Here is a 17864-nt window from a genome sequence, read left to right as displayed (position 1 = left end):
GATCCATTACAGAGTTCTAATGGTTCCATTGAAGCGTTGCACCTTTGACTCTTTGCTAGAAACACATACGCCATTGGACGAACAGTTTGCACAAGCAAATGGGAACTTTTCACTATTTTATTTTTTAAATAGAAAAAAAAAAAAAAAAAAAAAACACTTTGAAACTTTAAAATTCATCTTTGTGTCCGCGCTTTTATCTCCTGACACACATTTCTCAGTACTTTTCGCGGTTTTCAACAACTGAGGCTTTTATCTGAGAAAGAGTTCGAGTTATGGTTTTTTGGTGACTAAATAACAATTTTTGTTTATTAATGACCTTATTATCTTGTGAATTATTGACATTTTTAAATATATAAGCTCATCCCGATGTTACACTCATCAAGACCTTTCATTTGAATACCCACATCAATTTTTCATATATTTATATATATATATATATATTATATATATATATGTATATATGAAAAATATATAAAAATGCATGTGGGTACTCAAATGAAAGCTCTTGATGAGTGTAACATCGGAATGAGCTTATATCTTTAAAAATATCAATACTTAAGAATGTACAGTGCAATTTAACAAAAGAATAATTCTTTAAAAAAAAAAAATACGAGCAATAATTTAAAATTTAATATTTAATATCAAATATTCATCTTCAAAAAAATCAATTTAATAACTTTTGTTTAAAAAATTCCCAACAAACCATTACTTAAATTTTAAAATTAACAAATCGCACTCAATCTAAATAAATCCTTCCATCATTGTAAAAAACAAAAAAAAAAAAAAATTCAACAATGAGCCCACAAAATACACAAGGATAGATAACTTGAGATTACTGGATCCTTTGGGTAATATTTTACCCGTTGTTACGAAAAGGCTCAAGAAGACAATACCAAAAGCTAGATAAAGATAAAGATAAAAATATTTATTTTTATTTATTGCGAGCAGTCGGGGAATGATTCACGATTGTCGACCGAATACTATGCATTGTTGATACATTTTTTCAGCGGACACTTTAATTTGTCGGGTAGAAATAGGAAAGTGAGTGTTAGTGGGAGTCTTTATTATTCAACCCGAGTGTTCGTCGATTTTTATGCTCAAGCCCATGGGTAGACAGACGTGGATTGGAGTGAAGGGTAGATTAAAGAGAGATTAAACACGCCGGAATTTTTCCTAGTTTCTGTTCGCTTCACCGAGTTCTTCCTACAATACATTTTATTTCTATTTTTACTTATTTTCGTTAAACAGATATTTTTTGCTGATGCTATCGTCTACCTGTCGTTTTTTTATACGAGGGTGCTTTTTTAATTATTAATTTAATGCTCGAGCTAGTAAGGTGTAAGCTTGTCGATAAATAGTTTAAATTTGATTAGTGATTGTATGATTTAGTTGTTTACTAAATTCATTATTGGAATTTACAATTAATTCTATTTTTAATTCATTTAGTTTATAAATTTGAAGCTTAAATTTTTTTTAATAAAAATAAGTAATAATAATAATTTATTTTATATAAATAATTATAAAAAATTTATAAATTTTTATTAAAGGTAATTTATGAACAAGTTTACTTTTATAAACTTATATATTTCTTTTATTACCAATGCAGAAAAGTTTTAAGCAATTTATCTCTTCTAGCTTATAAAATTTTCATTCACATCATAGGTAACATATAAAGTGAATCATAACGGTGAAGATTTTCTACTCGTGCTTGACGACGTCGTCACGGCATCAAAATTCTTAATTAAAAGAGCACGCATTTATTACTCATTATGCATTCCATAGACCGCAGGACTTCCGTAAATATACATGTGTGGAAATTATAAAAAATAATTGCATCAAATATTAAACTCAAACTGTCTGACAGTGAAGAAAAAAAAAACAATTAATTATTACTACGATTACTACACCGAGAAAATTTAAGAATTTAAGTTTTTAATATTTAATAAAATTACTAATTATTCTACAAATTAATTTACCGAAAATTTTATCAATTTTATCAATTAAAAAAAATTTTTTTTAAATCTACAGTTTAGTACATTTTTAATAATTTTTTTTTCGAACAAATTATTAATGATAAAAAAAAATTATGAAGTAATTTGGGCTCAAAAAATTAATAAAAATCTTTCAATATTTTTTTTTTTTTTATCAAAAAAATTAATAATAAATTTTTAATTATTTGTAATAAAAATTTAAGAAAAAAAAAATTTAACTTACTAAAAAATTATTTTAATTCGTAATTTTTTAATTTTTTTATTTAAAGCTATTAATTTATCTAAACTTGAATTATTTACAACAAATTCAGCTCAACTATCAATTACTGATAAAAATCAGCAAACCGTTACTAATAACGTAAAAAAAAAAAAAAAAAAAAATTAAGTTACAAACTAAACTGCTTACTTTTTTCTACCTATCTTGTTAGGTTTGCGAACGTCCAACATTCACAATTCAATCCAGGTACTAATTTAAAAAAAACCACTGACTCATCTGTAGCAAAAATTGCCAGTAAGCAATTTATTTAGCGATTGGATATGACGTATTTATACACGACACATTTATTATTAATGTAGTATAGAATACACGGAGCCGAAGGATAAAGATATAATAAAAGAGCTGAGGAATTATATTAAATTACAAGCACAAATAAAAAAAAGAGAAAATTATATAACGCGATATATAATACTCCAGTAGACCGGAAACACGTGCTCAGACTTAAGTCACGCGGCACACTGACCGTGCTTTTTTTTTTCATAACACATTTGCCGTGTTTCGTGGATGACGTCGCGACGCCGAGTGGGCGTCGGAGTTCGTTTTCGACGTACTCTGTAGTGCTATATAATATCTGACTGGAGGATTCGACGGTGAACGAAATTTGCGCAACGCAACTACTCCTAAATCCACGAGATTCTAAAAGACCGATTTTTCTCCAGAGAATTTTTTTTTTTTTTAATTTTAGTAAATTTGTAGTTTTTTTTAATTATGATTAAAATTTTTTTTTAAGAATTAATTATTTTTTTCTTAAAATTTATTAATAATTAAAAAAAAATTTTTTTTTTTTTTAAGTGTCAATTTTTCGGTTAAAGAAAATTTTTGACAAATTAATTATTAATTAAAAAAAAAAAAAATAAATAAATAGTAAATAAAACCGATGACACTTAACAGAACATAGACCGCTTACTAGGTCAGTGTCTAATGTCTTGATGACAGTGACAAAGACTCGCAATTCGCCATTGCATTTATTGCCGATCCAGAGCCAGAGATGCAGAGCTCGTACGCATGAAATAATAATAACGGATTCTTGTTACAGCGACGTGAAATTCTCAGATGACTGGAGGTTTTCCCAGACAATTCTATTCTATTATTTCATTTATTAAATATGTAGGCATCTTAAATATGCTGACAATAAACAATTAAATGCTTATAATTTTTCATTTAGTCAGTGGTTAAAAATCCACATAAAATAAGAGTTTAAAAAAATTTTTTTTAACTAACAAACAATTAATAGTGACCCAATTTTATTTATTGAAGAAGACCCGAGCCTTTATTGACTTTCAATGAAACCCAGTGAAATTTCGCTTTCACGTCGATTAACATTGTAGATAAATATATATTATTCAATTTGTAAACTGTCGGGCTTGTTTTTTAGCATTTATAAATCTAATTTTTTGCATTAATTTATGTATGAAGTTGATTAAAGTTTCCTTATAAAGAAAATTCGATTTCTAGTAATTATAATAACATGAAAATGTTTGATAAAAAAATTATTATTTTAAATATCAAATTCAATGAAAAAAAAATTTTTTCACTTAATTATTTAAAGTAATTTATTTCAAAAAAAAAAAAATGCAAATAAAAATTTTTTTATGTTAAGAACACAAAATTTTAAAAGAAATATTTTTTTTTCTCAGTCTACTGACTACTAATTAATTTTTTAAACGAAGCTAAAAAATTGTCAAGTCCCTGCTGATGTTAAATAATTATTACTAGAACCTTACAGTTATTTAAGCCCTTTTTAATGACACTAAATTTCACTAAAAAAATTTTTCTTATTCTCTTAATAATATAGATAAAAAAATTTTAATGCAATTTAAAAAATAATTGAACGAAGCAAAAACAAATTTAAAAAACGGAATAGTTGTAAAATAATTGAGGATTGTGGGAGGACGAATAAAATCAAAGAATAACCAAGTATAAGTAAAGACCGGTCCAGGAAAGCCACGACCTGTCCATGAACTTGTTCATCTTATCTCCTCTATATATACAACATACATACATTCTAACTTCTAACGAAACTCCTATTCACCTCACTTCCGTATACCGCATTACCATAAATCGCCGAGGGCCTTTTCTTCCTCACTAAACTAATTTTAGCACCAAATAAAAATATCTAAATCCCAATAATTATTGTTATTTATTTTTATCATCATTATCCAACCTATATACTCAAAATTCAGGCCGCAGTTTTTATAGTTAAGTCTAAAAGATACGCTAAGATGTTTTAGATCTCAGTGCAATGTTCGTTCCGGCCCGAGGAGCTTTAGTAATTGGCCATATGTATTTTCTGCGATACTTATATTTCATACACATACTCATACTTATTTACAAAATTATATGAATTTTCATTTTATTATTACACCTATTAATATATTTTTGTTTCTGCGGGGATTAATCTAAACATTATAAATAAAATATTAAGTGATAAATAAACACAAGTAGGTCCGACTTTCGATCGCGAATATCTTCATGATAATTCTTATTTTATTACTAAATATAAACCATGTGCAAGACACATTTAAGACAAATTTCTCTGACCTGAAAATTTTATGACAGATCTTGATTATTTTTTAAACAAATATTTTTAGTTTATTTTTTTTTATGCACTGATAGAAGGATTTGATTCTATTTAATAAGATTTAATAAATATTTTTTAACAGTTAATAAAGAATTTATTAAGTACAATTTATTAATTGTTAATAAATGTACTTTCCTCCCAAATAAATATTTATTGAATGTTAAAAAATATTTATCATAATTTAAAAAATTAAATAATTGTCTTTAAATAAATTAAATTATTAATATTTAATAAATCCTTCATCAGTGTGCTCAAAAAAATTGTTGAAATAAAATTTTAATGATTGTTTTTCTGACAGAAACTCAAAAATAAATATTTTTATGATTTAATCATAATCATAAAAATTAATTTTTCTATAAATTTTAAAGCTTTTAATATTGAATAAAAATTTCTTGTCAATTTTTTGAATTAATATTAAATTTTTTTCGTGAAAAAAATTACAAAAATTTTAAACTAAAAAATTTTTTTACCTCCCTAATGTGTCCTTTGAGAAATCCTCAATAGAGGGAATTGCCGATGACGTTGCCACGACCATTATGACATAAATTAAATCCCATATCGTAACTTTGATTAACAATCAAGTTTTTTATTATTATTATTATTATTTCTTTTTAACTGTTAATAATATATAATTAAATTAAGAAAAAAATTACTCAACACTATTAAAAATGAATAATCACCCAGTCACTTAAAACTTAAACCAAAAATAAAATGAAAAAGCGCGAACTATAAATTTAAAAAACGCCGGTAGGTATTACATTAAATATTATTTATTTTTATCGACTTTAATAGTGTTTTAACACGTGAAATTGATCGAGTAATCGTCTACAGTGATCTTACGTACGAGAAGATACGACTGAAACTGAGTGCGAAGCTTCACATATGTACACACACGGCGCGTTCACCTTGCAAAACTAAGTGCGACCAAGTGGTAGAGGAGAGTTAAGAGTTAAGCTTATGTATACGTATATCTACACACTCTTCTTCTTCCTGTCTCTTATTTTCCGACCAGAGATTCATGGCGTGCAAGCCGACAGGCTATTGCAGTTTTATTTGAATTAAATAAAGCTCAATACAAATAATGTATTGCTGCTTGTCATTCCGGAGCTTTTTTGGTTTTTTGATTCACGAAGTTCAGATAATTAAAGAGCTGTGATTTCATGACTCAAAGTTTTATAAATTACCTTAAAATAACTTTTTATTTTTATTTATTAAATAAATAAATAAATTAATTGCAAGTTTTTTGAAAATTCAAGCTTGGCTAAAATTTAAAAAATTTTTTTTTACTTTTAAAAAATAAATTATTTAAAAAATTGTGTGCAAAATTTATGATTGGAATTTTTTTATAAATATTTTATTTTTTAATAAAATTTAATCATTAATTTTGAAATAAATTATTAAAATATTATTTTAATATAAAATTTGTATAAAAAAATTTTTATAGTAAAAAATATTGACAAAATTTACTTCTAATATTTATTTAAAAATCAATAAGGATTGTGCGCTATAAATTCAATAAATAAAAATAAAATAAAAAATTTTTTATATTAAAAAATTGACAAAATTTATTTCTATAAATTAAAAAAAAAAAAAAATTCATTAAAAAATTCTGTAATTAACTAAATTTTGAACCCAACTGTTCAAAAGACTCATCATTAACCTACAGACCTTTTTAACAGCAACAATTATTTTATTTAGCCTTGAATTGTTCGAATGTCCATCTCAATTAATTTTTATCAAGAGCAAGTGAACGAATCTACAATACGGATGTATTATTTCCGGAGAAAGGATACACAGTTTGATTGAAATTTAATTCAATAAAAATTCACCAATAATTGGTTATAAAGAGAAGACTAATGTTCACAATTTTTATTCCTCGGGCTAAAATTCTTATTTTAATTAAAAATTCATTAACATTTTATTTACTCAATTTATGAGATTTCATTTTTAGCAAAAAATCTAGTTCAATGAAAAAAAAAAAAAAAAATGATAGATCGTCTGAAAATATTTAAATTAAATTTTATTTATTAAATTTCTCTTTTTAATTATTCCTAACGAAAATAAAATATTTACCGAGAAATTTAAATAATTAAAAAAAATTTTTGACAGCTAAATTTTCCAATTACAGTCACACGTCAGATAAAAAACTAAACAACCATGCGAGTCATCTCAAAAAATTGTTTTGCTGAAAGGTTGAGGGTCGAAATTTAAAAAAATAAAAAATAGAATCTGAGGGTCGGTGTTCCGGTGGAGCCTCTGAGCGCTGGCAATTAAAAGGTCGTTAATCTCCTTCACGGATAGTGCATACCCGTGGACTGCGCTTACTCTTTTCTCCATTCTATCTTATATTATATGTATTGTATATAGATAAATAAATTTATGAAGGTAGTATGTAGTATGTGTATGAATATTATCTTAAGACTCTTCGGCAGGCTTATCATAACATAATTCGCGCTGTAAAAGTCACAGTCTAAATGCGATGTAACACTCCTGAGTATTTAAATCCATGATGCCATCATCAGTGTATTTATTTACTCAATCTCATTAATTTTTATTTTCTTTTTTCCGTCTGCGATCGTAACATCTTTTTTAATTATTTAATCCAATTAACTGTTTTATTGGTTTAAGTATTTAATAATTGGATTCTGTTAAAATGAAATAAAAATTGAACATGAAGAAAAAAAAAATTATCCAAGAAAAAAACTATTTACCTGCATAAAAATTTTTTTTGACAATAAAATAATCTTAAAATTTTTATCTTGTAATTTAATTCTGACAAAATAATTTAATAAAATTTTTAAATTAATTTAAACTAAATTTCTCGAAGCAAAAGTGAAATTTTTTAATCAAAAAAATTTTTATTAATGTAATTATATGAATTTTTAAATTTTCTACTAAAAAATTGTAATAATTTTTTGAATTAATATTTTAAAAATATATTTTTGAATAAAAATTATTTTTTTTTTTTAAATTGTGATAATTTTTTGAATTAATATTTTAAAAAGATATTTTTGAATAAAAATTATATTTTTTTAAATTATGATAAATTTTGCTGATACAACTAAGAAGAAAATATTTTTTTGCCTGAAAATAATTATTTACAGAAAAATAATTTTCTTCATAATTCTAAAAATAAAAAAATTGTAAAATTGTCCAATTTAGCACTTAAAAAAATTTTTTAAATAAATAAGTACAAATTTACTCATGTGCTACATGCCAACGATGTGAGACCAAATATGACTCTTATGAGAGTAAATGTAACGCGAGAATAAATAACTGAGTGCTTGTAATGAATTTTAATTTAACCCGTTGACTGTATGGTTGTGTATAATGTATCCATTAAGAAATTATTAAGATTTATGGATTATGAATTATCACTTAGTTTTAATTTTTGTAAGTTTAATCATTTGCATTCAATTTAAATAGTTTCAAATTTGATTTCTAAATTTTGAATCAACTGATAAAAAATTACAATTTAAAAAAAATAAAATAAAATAATTTACAAGACTAACAATCAAAAAAATCTAACAAGCTTCAAGTAATAAATATCACCTTCTATTGAAGAAACAATGAAGTATTTATATTTATTAATAAATATAATTACAAATAATTGATCCATAAATTCATTATGTTTGTCGACAATCATGACCATGATTTAAATATGCAATTATTATTTACCGGGTGACCATTAATGGTTATTACTGAGGTTAGTAGTTAATAATTTATTTTGATTGTTGTCGGTCATCATAAATAATGTTCTAATATGTGTTTACGCTTTACAGTACTCGCTTAAATAATAAACAATCTGTCAAAATTAGTCATTAATAATTTACAGAGTAAATTTTACTATTATAATTTTTAGACTAAAAATAAGTCATAAAAAAATTTTTTTTTGATAAGATTTAAGCTTAAGCAAATAAATAAAACCAATGAAAAATTGGTATAAAATTTAAATTAATGATAAATAAAAAAATAACTGTAATCGTCTCGCTCTGCTTAAAACCCAAAAACTCATAACTCAGAACGGAAATAAATTAATCAATATCGAATTAAAAGATAAATATTTAAAATTAATTCCCTCATAATTAATTAATGTCTCTTGTCTATAAATAAACTCCTGAAGGCGCAGAAATTGTTAAAATTCAAATTTAATTAACTAATGAGACTCAGAGATCAATCGTGAATGGTCTTAGGACAATTGAAAGTAAGTTGGATCGAATCTGAGAACATCAAGCGTGACATAACGGTCCAGGATCTCTATCAAGAAGAACCAAAATAACAAAAAACTGGTTCCTGCCTACTGGGTAGGATTGGTTTAATTTCCGAAATGATTCTCAAGATCAAGTGGCCAGTCTGCAACACCCGGCTCCATCTGTCCAAGCAGTCTGGCGCCTCATACATGTCGAATGTAGACTCACTCAGACTCACAGTGTTTATATATAGATAGATGTGTCACTTTGCTCTATATTTACAGAAACTACGTCATATTTAATCAAGACATCCATAATTTTTGCAATCATCTATATTATTACGAGAATGAGAAAAATTTAGTGACTAATTTTTAATTATTGTCTGAACAGATAAAATAATTAAATTTTTTAGAACCTGCTCGGTTTTAGTTAATGCTACTTCCCTTTCCTCATTGATAAAAATATCGCGTGTTTTACACGTGCTTTTATGCAAAAAACCTGTTTTTATCAAGATCATGGACAATATATTACGGATTAGTCAGTTAACCGGTATTATGTCTCGCAGAATTCTAGACGTCAAATACTATGTATTGAATTATTAATATAACTCAATGGAACTTGATCTTACGTTAAATAATTAATTTAATAACGGGATGAAATTCTTTTCTACGTTACAAATTATATGTTTTTTGTTAATTTTTAATGCTATAAATTTTTTTTAATTGATACTAACAAACTAGCAATTTTTTTAATTAAAAAAAAAAAAAAATTTATTTTTTTTTTAATTTTGTAAATTATTGATTTTTTTTTTGTTAATTAATAAATTAATATCAAGAAAATATTTTTAAAAATCACAATAGATTTTTTTAATTTCACTGTCAAATTTTAAAAAATTGCTCCAATTTTTTTTTAAGATTTTAAAAAAATTTTCTTCCAAATAATTTATTACTTTAAAAAAAATTCTAAAAATTACCAGACTGTTGATTTGAATATTTTAAAAATTTAATTTGAAAATAATTAATTATTAAAAAAAAAAAAAAAAACTAGTTGCAGCATATCTTTGAAATTAACTGTATTATAATTTATAATTGAAAAAGAATTTCAATCCATTGGCAGGAATCTGAAAAAATTAAGATAAGAATAAAACTACTAACTGGCAGTGAGATAATTTTAAATTAAGTTAATACTTAATTGCTTCATTAGAATTTGTATAGAAAAAAAAATAAAATAGGGTAGAACACAGAACTATGACAATTTTCTTTAAAAAATTTTTTTTAATTTGATAATTTTTTAATTTTCTTTAACAAATAAATTATAGCAAAAAAAAAAAATATTAAAAAAATGGACTTGTAGAAATTTTAATAAATTGAAAATGCGATTTTTTTAATAATTTTTTTTTTGCTATAATTTATTTGTTAAAAAAAATTAAAACAATTATGAAGTGACAGCTAAATTTAATGTCATGTAAAGAACATGAAGTAAAAATTTGAAAAAATATTTTAATAAATGAAAAAAAAATTAAAAACGTCGGCTAACTTTAGAATTATCATAGAACTTAAAATTTCTAAGTCAAGTAGAAGAGCTGTCAAAAATTTATAGAACTAGAGGATGTAAATTGAGATAAATAGACGGTGAGAGGTAAAAATAGGAACTGTGTCATTAGACAGCTAATTAATAAGAAAAATAAACAGATGACAGCAGGGTTGATGTACGGGCTTTTACAGGGAGTAATCGATGGTGATATGATATTTATTTACTGGAGGTTGGGATTGAATGAAATGTATGATTGCTGAGTAAAAAATGCGAGCCGGGTGTGCGGAGCGTATTGTTAATACGATAATGATGTAATATTTGTTATTGAACATGTAAATAAAGACGACTTACCGCTGGATTAAGTGTAAAAACGTCAGGAGCTAAACACAAACCTACACACGTTTTATTTCACTGACTAATGCGGTAGTTTTGTTTGACGACAAGAGGGAGCGTTGTCAAAAAGCTTCTGATACGGGGCGCCACTTGCCGGGTGCAAAAAGAGCGGGAGTTTTTGAATTTGAAATAAAAATAAGAAGCGCGCTCTACTGGCTAAAAATCTGTCGCTCATTTCATTTTTACACTTCATTTTGTTAACGCAGAAGTTTTTTTAATATCAAAATTAATTTAGAAGATATTTGATAATTTTAATGACACTGACCTTGACAGACATTAAAAATTACTTAAAAATTTTATAATAATTCAATTTCAAAATTATAAATCTATTTACACTTCCCGTAAAAAGTTTGAATATTCCCGCAAATAACATCTATTTTTAAATATATGTTTTAAATTTAAACTTCCGGATAACCTCAAAATTAAACAAGCCATTCCTCGTGTCTTATATCCAAAGCCAGCAAATCGATGGTTAAATAAAATAAAAAGCATTTTATTTTACTTTATTTATTGCTGTTGACAGTCATCGCCTTGATTTCAATGAGAAGCGCTTGTGAGTTGTCAATAAAAATTAACAATTGTCAATTTTATTGAATTATTTTTTATCGAGTTAAAAATACTCGCCCATTGCCTATATTTTTTAGAAAATTAAATAAAAATAAAAAATGTCATGGAACAGTGATGGATTAATTTGTTGACAATTATTATTATTATTAATTCAATCTTGAGCTCAAATCAAAATAATAATTTTTACAAAAAATATCTAATATGGTTTTGCGGCATGGTAGCTTTTTCCTGTCGAAAAACTTATTGAGAATAAAATCTAATAATAAATTTAGTAAATCAATTCGTCATTTTGTGCGACAGAATCCACCGGTACCAAAGCTTACTCCAGATGAGGTAAATTTTTTTTTATTATTATTTTTCATTATTATTATTATTATTATTATTTATTTATTTATATATTTATGTTTTAGGTAACTAAAATTTTAAGGACCAATGAATTCACTAAAGAATTTGAGGATAATTTTTCGGTAAAATCCTATGACACCAATCAACTAGCGTCAAATAATCCTATAGAGGACATGAGAGCAGAAGCAAGATGTAAAATTACAAATGGTAAATATTCTTCTAAACTAAAATTAAAAAACTTCACTTAGTTAATAAATATTTCAACTTTCTAGATTTCTTATTGGGAATTTTTGACGGACATGGAAGTAACGCGTGCTCGCAGGTTGTCTCAAAGCGATTGCTTTACTATATCGCTGCTAGCTTGCTACCAAAATCAACCCTACAAAACGTCATCGAGACGCAAAAGTCTCCAATGGAGGTAAAAAATACTTTACTGGAGACATTTAATGATAATCTGAATTTGGTATCAGAGTTGGAGAAACTCTACCATAAAAGTTATTTAACTTTTATTAAAGAATTGACTAAATCGAACAAGTCTGATTTGGAAGTAGAAGTTGCGCTCGAGCACGCGTTCCTACACCTCGATCAAGATTTGTCAACAGAGGCTTTTGAAAAATTGGAGCGAAAAGAACTGGCCAGGACGCTGTCAGTAGCTATGTCTGGGTCTGTCGCTATTGTGGCGCGGATTGATGGTCGTGATCTTCATGTTGCTAATGTTGGAGACTGTCAAGCTGTTCTTGGTGTTCATTCTGGTAGGTTTTTATCAAAATAATTATCCTATTTAAATTTTCAGAGGGATGTTTTAAAAATATAACTTGATTATATTTATTTACATAAATGCTGATTTATAAATTTAAATAGAGTTATTTTAGTACAGAAATAATTAAAATTATCGGTTAATTTGTAAATAATATTTCAGATAATAATTTATGTAACAAACATATTTTTAAATTCAATCTAGAATTTTTTTTTCATCAACGCTTTTAAGGAAAGGTTAAGAAAAATTTATCAATATTTTTAATTGTTGATTTTAATTAAATATAAAAGTACTAGCAACCTGGACACAAAATTTTTTTTTATTTTTTTAATAATATAAATTATTTAACAAAAAAAAAATTGTCATACTAGAATTCCAATGAAAATTTTTATTTAAAAAATTTTAGAAAATGAAGGATGGTCTGCACTACCAATGAGCATAGAACACAACGTAGACAACCGAGAAGAAGTCGACAGAATATTATCAGAGCATCCTGAGAGAGAAAAAAATACCGTAATTAAAATGGAGCGACTTTTAGGTCAATTAGCACCTCTGCGTGCCCTTGGAGACTTTCGTTACAAGTGGAGTCGAGATATTATGAATAAAATAATAGTCCCGTACTTCAGTGAGACTGCAGTTCCTCCAAACTACTACACACCGCCATATTTAACTGCCAGGCCTCAAACCACTTACCACAAGTTAACGCCAAAAGATAAATTTTTGATCCTGGCAAGCGACGGACTTTGGGATTTGATGACTCCTCTCGAAGCTGTGCAGCTTGTTGGCGAGCATATGACCAGTAAAGTGGCCATGAATCCTCTTTCGGTGCCTTTTGATGACATGAAACTGTCGGAGATAAACAATTTGCTCATCCAACGCAAGGAAAGTCTGAAAAAAATGCCATTAGATGACAATGCCGCGACTCATTTACTGAGAAACGCTCTCGGTGGTACTGAGTACGGCATTGATAATTTAAGATTGTCCAAATTTTTAACTCTGCCTAATGAAGTCGTGCGTATTTTCAGGGATGATATTACGATTACTGTTGTTTACTTCAACTCGGAAATTTTGCAAAATTATACGTAATATTTTTTATGATCTTATAAACCTTGATAAGAATACTGATTGAAAAGAATTGTTTGCCATAAGGGCGTATCATAAAAATTTTGTTTTTTTTTCTAAGTCCAAAAAAATTTTTAATTTGAAGAAAATTTTTTTTTTGCTTTTCTACACGTTTCATACAAAAATACATTAACTTCTGAAAAAAAATTTTTTCCGGGATTCAAACTGTATATCTATATATACAAACAAAAAAATTTTAATTATTGAAAAAAATTCTAATTATTTTCAATAAGTATTTTTTAAACAAGGAAATAACGCTAGTAATAATCTGTTGATTTGGTGTTTAATGTTTTTCTATAATAGGGTAATTTGCAGTAACCAATGTTTGTTTTTTTTAATGTAATTAGTGTACAATGTGTTACAGATTATTATTTATTTTTAATGAATTTTATTTATATTAACTTATACGCTTTATACTTTTTGTGACTAAAATTTTATATGGTAATAAAATTGGCTTCAATATAAATTTGATTTGTTGTTATTATTAAAATTTCAATTAACAATTATTTCTGACCGATCCCAAAATTTTTTAAAAATATTATATAATTGACAATTAATTTTTGTATTTAACATTTTTATTTACTCATAAAATAATTTACATAAGCTAATATTTATTTTTTGAATGTAAAGTATACAATGTGTTAGAGATTATTTATAAGCAGTTATTTAATTAATATTAACTTAAACAATTAATTCTAGTTGTTTACGGTAGACATTGTGTATAATAGAATAAAATTTTCATTACAATCGATTCATTTTTTTTTAATCCATTAGTATTATAATTATAACTAAGTGGTAAAGTGTCAATTAACCACTAAATCTATTTAATAATTATTATATTATGGTTATCATAATCAATATTAATATTACATTTACTTACATTCCTGGATTAGTGTATCGTACAATCAATAAGAATTAGCAATTATTTTAAATTGGCATTAATGTACTTGAAATTAAAAAATTTATAAAGAAACGAAAGTAATAAACACACTAAATCTCTGAATTGTGATGTCCAGCTGTTAAATACAGTAGAAAAAATAAAATTATCATATTTTATGGACAAAGTATTTAATTTATTGATTTTAAAACGCGGCTTTTAGTGAAAACATTAAGGCAAGGATGTAGTACCTCATAGTGGTCTAATAAATATTCATTTTATCCTTCCTGTCCGAAATCTTCTTTGAATTTCTCTAACTTTGCCATGTCTTCTTCGTTGACTGTCGGACGGGTTGTTGATAGAGACTTTAGCATATATTTCTAAAAAAAAAAAAAATAATGTTAATAATAATAACTGATTTTTGTTAAATTGTTATTGTTGACAAATTGGAAAAAAAAAAAAAAAAAAAAAAAAATACTCACCATTGTAACCAAAGGCTCACAAAGCTTATCACTCTCTACTTCAAGCCAGTTCATCTCAATAGCATCAGGATCTCCAGGCGAGCAAGGAGTGAGCAAGTCATCGACAATAACATTGCGGTCTTTGGGCGAGGGACCTCTTACGCGTTTGAAGTGCGTTGCAGTTTGAACAAGTCTCACCGGCTGCATCAAAGCATCTCTTACGATTATTCCGATGTCAGCACCGGAGTAACCTTCTGTCAGAGCTGCTAGCTGCTTGAAATCGTCCTCTGTAAGAGTGTGCGGAGTGTCTCCCAAGTGAAGTTTAAACATAGTTGCGCGAGCGTGCTCTTCGGGTAAGCTTATGTATATTCGCTTCTCAAATCGTCTTCTAATGGCGGCATCTAAGACCCACGGGATATTTGTAGCTCCCAAAACTAGTATTCCATCATTGTCATTACCAACACCTAATTTAATATGAAGATAAAAATTTGAATAAAAAATATTTCACAATTTGTGAAAAAAAATACTCCAATTTTTAATTAAAATTTTACCTTGCATTTGAACCAAAAATTCAGTTTTAATTCGTCGTGCTGACTCAGATTCATTATCTGAACGCGATGAACAAAGTGAATCAACTTCATCAATAAATATAATACTTGGCTTACGCTGTCTTGCTAGTTCGAATAAATTTTTAACAAGTTTCTCAGATTCACCGAGCCACTTGCTTACCAAATCAGATGATGAAACCGAGAGAAAATTTGAATTGTTTGCTTCAGTTGCTACTGCTTTAGCTAAATATGATTTACCAGTACCTGGAGGCTGTAATAATTTAAAATAAATTAATAAGTTAATTGATTAATTAACGAAAGACCTGTAATAAAATTCAGCTGTAAAATAAACATAATACTGAAATCAGCAGACATTAGACAATTTTTTTTTTTTACCTTTTTCAGTAATCAAATTATTGTTTTTAAAATTTTCTATAAAAAATCAAAACAATTACCAGATCTCTGTTACCTTTAGGATTACGAATAATTTTATTATATATTTATAATTATAATTATGATGAATAAACTTACACCAAAGAGAAGAATACCCTTCCAAGGTATTCGTTTTCCAGTAAAAAGATGTGGAAATTTAATAGGCAAAATAACAGCTTCCTTCAGCGCTTCTTTAGCGAGATCTAATCCAGCGACATCACTCCACTTAACATTGGGTCGCTCGATAATAATAGCTCCCTCGAGACGTGATTGTAATTTCTTCTTTTCAGGATCACTGTCAGTGTCACTATCTCCACTGTCACTTTTTTTCTCTTCCTTAGTTCCTTCATCGCCAGCAGCCACTGGTTTCTTCTTTCCTTTCTTCAAGTATGCTTTTAGCTTCTCGGCTCTATCGAGGTACTGCTGACATTTCTGGCGAATGCTCTCTTTCGCTCTTTCACCTTGTGCTTCATCTACATAAAAAATAATAATAACAATAATAATAATAATAATAATTATTATTATTATTATTATTATTATTATTATTATTATTATTATTATTAATAATAATTAAAGAAGAAATATTTATAAAATACAAACATTTAATCGAATGAAGAAAATATTCAACTGCATGCTCGTAATACTTGAGAGCTTCTTCGTAATTTTTATTCCTGTCTTCCTCAGTGGCTTTTGTCACCAAATCAATCGCTTTCTAAACAAAAAAAAAGCAACATTTATAAAAATAAAAATGTGCTCATATTTTAAAAAGGAAACAAATATAAAAAAATATATGTCAGAAGAAAGTAAATATTAAAACCTGTAGTATTGTTCCTGCGGCCATGGTTTTAAATAATTATCATTAAATTACTATTACTCGGGTGTATACTCCACGATGTACAAGATCTGCGTTAATGTTTGAGCTCCTGAAAATTAAATTACATTAAGATGGGCAACTTTTAACCTAAATGTTGTGACTATTTTGTCAATTGACAAGACGTAATTTATTACAATATAACTACACTAAGATTGACATTTTTATATAAGTATCAATGATAAATACTGTCAAAATATAAAAAATAAGTAACCTTCGAAAATAAACTGATCAACTTGACGTCATGCAGAATCACTCATACTCATACGCGCAAAATTAATACAAGTTTATTTTTTATAGTTGCGCCTCAAGCTTTTACTTTTTATAAAGTTCCATGCGCATGAAAATTTTCGAAGACACTGAAGATATTTTTTAGATATTTACAGCAATTAAATTATTATAAAAAAAAAATGTAATTAAAAAGTTTTACATGTAAAAATTAATATAAATTTTTAGAAACATTTTTTTATTGTAATTGATTTATTAAAAAAATTTTTTTAATTAACAGCTGTCAGCTAACTTCAGTATTATAAATTTTCGCGATTCACGAAACTTACCGAAAGGTAATTTGACTGAGAAAACAAACCTACCGCCATCTACAGAAAATTTTTGAATCTTCTTAGTTGTAATTTTGTCCGGGCGGTTATGTAAATTTCTAACGGTAACAAAAAAAATCTTTGGATCTAACGGAGACCTGTCAGCCGATATTTAAACATTTTTATAATTTTTTTTAATTACATTAAAGTAAGCTGTCACGACCAATTTTTAATTTTATTTGACAATTAAATTAATTTTAATGAATAATTAAAAACAATTACATTGTTAATGATTTAAAATTTCTACATGTCAATTTTTTCCTTTTATTTTTTTTTTGCTATAATTTATTAAATAACAAAAGTTCTAAAAATTATAAAATATC

The 17864-nt window shown here is 26.3% G+C and overlaps 3 protein-coding genes across 5 annotated transcripts in view; 1 reads left to right on the top strand and 2 right to left on the bottom strand.

Moving 5' to 3' along the window:
- Positions 1 to 11002, bottom strand: part of LOC141528526 (WD repeat-containing protein 47) — a 50875-nt gene extending 39873 nt beyond the window's left edge. The window contains exon 1 of the mRNA XM_074244614.1: positions 10924 to 11002. The gene's annotated coding sequence lies outside the window, so the exon portion shown is untranslated. The remainder of the gene's footprint in view (positions 1 to 10923) is intronic.
- Positions 11003 to 11384: 382 nt separating this feature from the next.
- Pdp (pyruvate dehydrogenase [acetyl-transferring]-phosphatase 1-like protein, mitochondrial) lies at positions 11385 to 14610 on the top strand. The gene is made up of 5 exons (XM_074244930.1): positions 11385 to 11518; positions 11610 to 11865; positions 11943 to 12084; positions 12150 to 12629; positions 13041 to 14610. Exons 2-5 carry the CDS (start codon positions 11734 to 11736, stop codon positions 13718 to 13720), a joined length of 1434 nt encoding a protein of 477 aa, XP_074101031.1. The 5' UTR covers positions 11385 to 11518; positions 11610 to 11733; the 3' UTR covers positions 13721 to 14610.
- Positions 14576 to 17304, bottom strand: Vps4 (vacuolar protein sorting 4). 3 transcript variants are annotated; one of them, XM_074244933.1, is made up of 8 exons: positions 17160 to 17304; positions 16892 to 16997; positions 16675 to 16786; positions 16174 to 16547; positions 15646 to 15913; positions 15116 to 15558; positions 14885 to 15013; positions 14576 to 14772 (listed from the first exon to the last, which is right to left on the bottom strand). In XM_074244933.1, exons 2-7 carry the CDS (start codon positions 16913 to 16915, stop codon positions 14912 to 14914), a joined length of 1323 nt encoding a protein of 440 aa, XP_074101034.1. In that variant the 5' UTR covers positions 16916 to 16997; positions 17160 to 17304; the 3' UTR covers positions 14576 to 14772; positions 14885 to 14911. The 3 variants fall into 3 exon arrangements, with proteins under 3 accessions (XP_074101034.1, XP_074101032.1, XP_074101033.1); XM_074244931.1 differs by having other exon boundaries at positions 14576 to 15013; XM_074244932.1 differs by lacking the exon at positions 17160 to 17304 and adding an exon at positions 17083 to 17125 and having other exon boundaries at positions 14576 to 15013.
- Positions 17305 to 17864: the final 560 nt, after the last annotated feature.

This window comes from Cotesia typhae, unplaced genomic scaffold (genome assembly GCF_013202065.1).
Source record: "Cotesia typhae breed Kobodo isofemale line unplaced genomic scaffold, CoteBio_Ctyphae contig_44, whole genome shotgun sequence".
Lineage (NCBI taxonomy): Eukaryota > Metazoa > Arthropoda > Insecta > Hymenoptera > Braconidae > Cotesia > Cotesia typhae.
This window is presented reverse-complemented; position numbering and strand designations above follow the sequence as displayed.

What these genes read in the sequence shown, in the direction of transcription:
- Pdp (XM_074244930.1), top strand. Translation starts at nt 11,734, where the DNA reads ATGGTTTTGCGGCATGGTAGCTTTTTCCTGTCGAAAAACTTATTGAGA. An exon ending in CAAAGCTTACTCCAGATGAG is followed by an intron (nt 11,866 to 11,942) that starts GTAAATTTTTTT and finishes TTTATGTTTTAG; the next exon opens with GTAACTAAAATTTTAAGGAC. An exon ending in TGTTCTTGGTGTTCATTCTG is followed by an intron (nt 12,630 to 13,040) that starts GTAGGTTTTTAT and finishes AAAAAATTTTAG; the next exon opens with AAAATGAAGGATGGTCTGCA.
- Vps4 (XM_074244931.1), bottom strand. Translation starts at nt 16,915, where the DNA reads ATGGCCGCAGGAACAATACTACAG. An exon ending in AGGGTATTCTTCTCTTTGGT is followed by an intron (nt 15,914 to 16,173) that starts GTAAGTTTATTC and finishes AAATTATTACAG; the next exon opens with CCTCCAGGTACTGGTAAATC. An exon ending in GTGAGCCTTTGGTTACAATG is followed by an intron (nt 15,014 to 15,115) that starts GTGAGTATTTTT and finishes TTTTTTTTTTAG; the next exon opens with AAATATATGCTAAAGTCTCT.